The sequence below is a fragment of the Penaeus vannamei genome, chromosome 16, assembly GCF_042767895.1.
Source record: "Penaeus vannamei isolate JL-2024 chromosome 16, ASM4276789v1, whole genome shotgun sequence".
Taxonomy (NCBI): Eukaryota; Metazoa; Arthropoda; class Malacostraca; order Decapoda; family Penaeidae; genus Penaeus; species Penaeus vannamei.
Window position 1 is genome coordinate 42,311,508 of NC_091564.1, and position 5,000 is coordinate 42,316,507.

Consider the following 5,000-nt stretch of genomic DNA (forward strand, 5'->3'; position numbering starts at 1 on the left):
TGTGGGTCCACTGCCTCCCAAAATGATATTTAGAATAATTTGTAGAATGATGAGTCGTCCGTGATGTTCACTGACTCGTTGGAGTCGGCAGCTAATGGTAGGAAAGTAAGCTAGTTTGCATTGGAAAGTTTTCTCTACAGTTTTAATTCAGTGGCATTGTTATTAAATTTTTTATTGCTGTTACTATGATAGATTCTCATGGTCATTACGGAAAAAAAGGATATTGCTAAAAGATTGCCATATAAATTGTTTGGGTAAGAACTCAAGTATATTTAGAGTTGAATTTGATTGAAGGATAAAAAATCAATATCATACCAAGAGGGCTTTCAAGGCTCTCCTCGTAGCAGTGGGGTAATGTATCCTGGAAGGTGTAGGTTTTAATATCCAGTTTCTGGAATCTTTCAACAGCTGAGACTTTAGACTCTAGAAGACAGTTATTTGATGTCCTTTCTAGAAGACAATAGGGACGTTATATTCTTGTAACTTGCATCAATATGAAGCTTTAGGTTCTCATAGAGGATTTACTGGGAACTACAGTTTGTGTCTGTTTAGATATTTGTCCATGAATATATAAAGGTTTGCATGTTTGTGTGTGTGTAAGAGAGAGGTGTTACTGTATAATCAGATGTATAATTGACAGAGTTATGAGATAGACTGTCATGTTGTTTTAACAGGTACAGGCTGGAGGTTTGCCTGAACTCCCAGGTGGCAAGGTGTTGAGCCTGGAGGAGGTTGAGAGGCTCCAGCAGACTCAGGCCGTCCCAAATTGAGACTGCTCTAGTACTGTCTTAGTAAAAAATACACAGTACCTTGCCACTCGATCAAAACTTATTCCGAGTCATTATCTTCCACCACAAACCGTAAATATTGGCTGCTGTTCTTCCTGACAAGCATTGAAACATTGACAAGAGTAACAAGTGTTTTGTGTTGATAAATTTAACCAGGAAAATCTGCTTTATTTTTTAAGGATTGCATTTGTGGATTGGGGAATAAAGGCACCTGTTTTCCTTCAAAAAATATGCTGATTTAAGAAGTGTTAATCTTATGAAACTGGTATTTATTTTCAAAGCAGGTGTGCCTGTATATACAAAGCATATATATGAATATATATACACATTATGAATTTAAAGCAACCATTGCGTTATGTTTATAATGAACTGCTGTCCCCGTACCTGCCCTGCTATAGGTCAGAAAAATGCTGTTCTCGCCATTTTAATTAGTGTACTGAGAGTGGTGTCCGATCATTGTTTGGTTGGCATAGAAAGAGAATCTGTATTCGTCATAGTGCGGTATTTCAGTCTGTACCTCAATAATAAAAGTTGCTTCAAGACGCTAAAGTGCTGAAGCTGTTACATTCTGTAGTGTTGTGATCTGTAAGAAAACACGTTTATTGTACAAAAAGAGATGAGGACAAAAAGTCCAAAAGACATTTATTATTAAGGACAAGAGGTATAATTAGTGTTATCAGTGTCGACGCCATGTGACTGAAGTGTAGCGTGAGATGACTAATGACAGTGAAATTATTTGAGCGTCCCATTCCTCTCCTCTCCCGTCTGCACCCCACAATTGGTGACCAGAAACACAGATGAGTGACGTCTGTGCCGTTTCAAGATACCACTATTTTATTTTTCACTTAGCAGTTACATGTAAGTCATACAATGAGGTGTTTATTATTTTTTTACAAAACCAAATGTTAAGTGTGATATTTATGTGCTTGTCACATACATTTATGTTTAAGAGTAAGACTGAAGGACGTAATAATAAAGTATTTTTGTAAAGACTGTAGTTCCTAAGGGATGCATTAATTAAAGAAGTAATGGTGGGGTGAATCATACTATGAATGTAGGCTGAAGAATGTGGAATAATGGTGCTTATGTTGGGACGTTTGTGTAAGGTTGAATCGCATGAGTATGTGTGTTTATTATGTGGGAATATATATGTATATATGCATTTTGGGAATGAGTGGGTAATTGATGAGTTTATGTATGAAAGCATGAATGAATGAATGTAATTGTTGGAAGTTGAAATATTCTCTGTCACATTAAGGGACGCTGATGCAGAAATAGGTGATTAAAAAAAAAGTCCTGCTTGCTAGATTTGTAAGTATAAACCACTGTACAAAGTTGTGTTGTGTAGAAGAGAGATATTTGTTCATGTGTTATTGTGTATGTGTTTCATTTTCTCTAGCTCATAAAAGCTCAAATACTGTAGATGCATTGGGATCATGGAGTTTATTACACAAGTTTTAGCTCCTTGCAGCCTCTCCTCCTGAGGCTCAAAACTTGGGTTTAAACTCCCTGACCGCTTTGAACTTGCTGTGTAGTGTGAAATGTTGAGATCAGCGATATTGGTCCTTGGGTTCCCTCAGAACATGGTTATCATTTTTGATCAAAAGAAAGGAGTTTAGTTTTATGTGTCTCCCAAGGGTCTTCACTGATAATTTGTCACAAGTGTGTGTGAGAGTATGAGTATTGTGATTTAATTGTTAGTGTGATGGATGCATGGCATCTATGTGTATAGAATTTTTTTCTTTTGTCAGTGCGATTTGTATTCAATTTTGATGTATTATTGATTGTAAAAGAGTATGTTCTACATGCTTATGATATTGGCACATGCATTTAGTGCCCCTTATAGAATGTGTGCTGCTAAGCAGCACTTTCTCAAATTAATGCCATGACCTGTGTTGACTGCTGTTTGCTGGAACTTCCCAGTTCATTGTTGTGTCTCATAGTCTATATTGTCCCATATGTGGCAACCTAAAACATTCCTTAACACAAGTCTGTCAACAGTGTATCTGTACCTCCCCAGTCTGGGTAGGAGTTATATAAGGGAAATCCAGAAGGAAGTGGTTGGTATAGTTACTTTTAAATGGGACTATTAACTTTGAGCTCTTATTTAAGATCAGTTAAGAGGCTTTCCTTTTGGAATACAGCCTTACAGACAAAACTTCTTGTTACAGAACTCATTTCCAGGCAGACAAAGCGGGAAAATGTGTTAACTATGGAGGAAGCTTAGCACAACCCGTCTGATGAAAATGATGTTCTTCAGAGTTAAGGAAAATCTATGGTGACAGAGTTGTACCCCTGGCCTGGAGTGCTTGGCTGTTTTCACAAGCACTAACAATACAGAATATCCCAGTTTGGAAGACGATTAAAGAATGTTTAATGGAAATAGAAAGATGTGTACGTTTGGTTTAGTAATTTGATTTTAATTTTCTTGACACAACAAATTTACCCCATGGTGGATTACAGTATTACAGGAAAGAGGAAATCTAATGCTGTTGTTCACCTGTGAACATAATCTATTTGTATTTCAAGTTTGAAATATTAGTAAATTAACTGGATTAACTTCAATTAGGATAATAAGACCTTTATACATGAATAGATCAAACCAGCAAAGAACTTCAGGCCAGATTGCAACAGAGGCAACAGACTTGAGGAGGATCAATAACATAAACTTCAAACTTGCCTCCTAAATACTGTCCGCGTCACCCACTGAAGGAGACCTAGAATGCCCTACTTAAAGTTAAAAGTGATCTCTGTTATCTATATGAAAATCGAGTTTTAGTGCTCCTTCGGTGTTCGTTTTTTAAAAAGTAAATCGAAAAAAATACAAGTAGATCATTGCCAAGAAGAGTATTCACTGCTCAGAAGTGAAGAAATGACGTGGAATCTCTTAAAATATGCATGTTTACATCAGACCGGAGGTGCGCCATTATTGGGTACAACTTTGAGAGGAGAAACTACAAACGTTGAAGTGACTTACCAAGTGCACTGCCCACACAGCTTACAGAAGTGAAGGATATGGAGAGCTGTGCAAAGGTACATCAAGTAGAATCCGAGTGAAAACAATCTTTGCAGTGTTTAAAGTCATCACACATTGCTTTTCACTGAATAATGACAACAACTTGCCTCTGTCACCAACATCGCACCTTCGGTCAACCCTAACGTACCGTCAGCGCTACGTTAGCTATTGAATCGTTATTTTGGTTTAGTTTATGCGTACCTTTCGACTAGAAAAGGATCAAGAAATAATAATTTCAGTATTTCTTCTTTATTTAGAAATGCTAAAAAAAATAAAATTCCATCAGCAAAGCGATACTGGATTTTCATTTTCCTGTGATTTTTGAGAGTATGGATTCCCCCCCTCCCCCAACCCATGTCCTTTCCGCCATAATATTTTACCATAGTGCTATATGACCTTAGATGTCTAACACATTTATTTGTTTCAACCATCAACCATTAACTCGCTCACTCCTGCCCGAATCCCTTGCCCGTTGATGTCGCGTGTTGGGGGGGGGCTTAGGAGACGGAGACTGACCCAATGCGGGGATCTACCCTGACTTGGGCCTCAGCCCTCGACTCAACTAATTTTGCATGGTCTTTTCTCCTTCTAGCTCTTTCGTTTCCGTCGCTACCCCAACCCTTCTACTATCTACTTGCTAATGTGTAAGAGCCAAGCTGAAATGATGAAAGGACTGTTTTTTCCCTAACAGAGTCAAAGCTTCACATGGCCAGCAATGAGGATTTAATACCCATGTTAGATGCAATGAGGCTTGCCCCTTCATCAAATCGCCCCACCGGCTCCCCGACCCCAGGCTCTCCTTTGACCGCGACCGAACACAAACTACTACCCACTCCTCAATGCCTACTAGTGTATTACCCACCCAAGCAGAGAATCAATCTCCAGAAGACATTCCTACCCTCCCAACATCCTCAAATTCGTCAACTCGAGCCCCACAACCTTTATCCAGAACCCCATCCTCCCTTATTACTACCTTACAGCCTTATTCTCCATCATTCCATAATACTCCCTCTTCCACACATCCCCAACCATCCACTACCACCAACCTTACAAATATCTTCAATTGTTTAGCCCAGATGAATGGGACCGATTTTTCGTGATCCCTTCTACAGCTCCTTAGGCAACACTCTTCTCTTTCAACAATGTCTCCCAAAACAAGTGGACAGTCCCTTTTTATACTAAACGCAATCGTTCCC

The 5,000-nt window shown here is 38.7% G+C and overlaps 1 protein-coding gene across 10 annotated transcripts in view; it reads left to right on the top strand.

Moving 5' to 3' along the window:
- LOC113809116 (eukaryotic translation initiation factor 4E transporter) overlaps positions 1-4,098 on the top strand; it is a 38,368-nt gene extending 34,270 nt beyond the window's left edge. For all 10 annotated transcript variants that reach the window (XM_027360606.2, XM_070131497.1, XM_027360604.2 and 7 more), the window contains one exon: positions 675-4,098. In XM_027360606.2, coding sequence (XP_027216407.1) covers positions 675-770 — 96 coding nt within the window. In that variant the 3' untranslated portion in view covers positions 771-4,098. The remainder of the gene's footprint in view (positions 1-674) is intronic.
- The last annotated feature ends 902 nt before the right edge of the window (positions 4,099-5,000 follow it).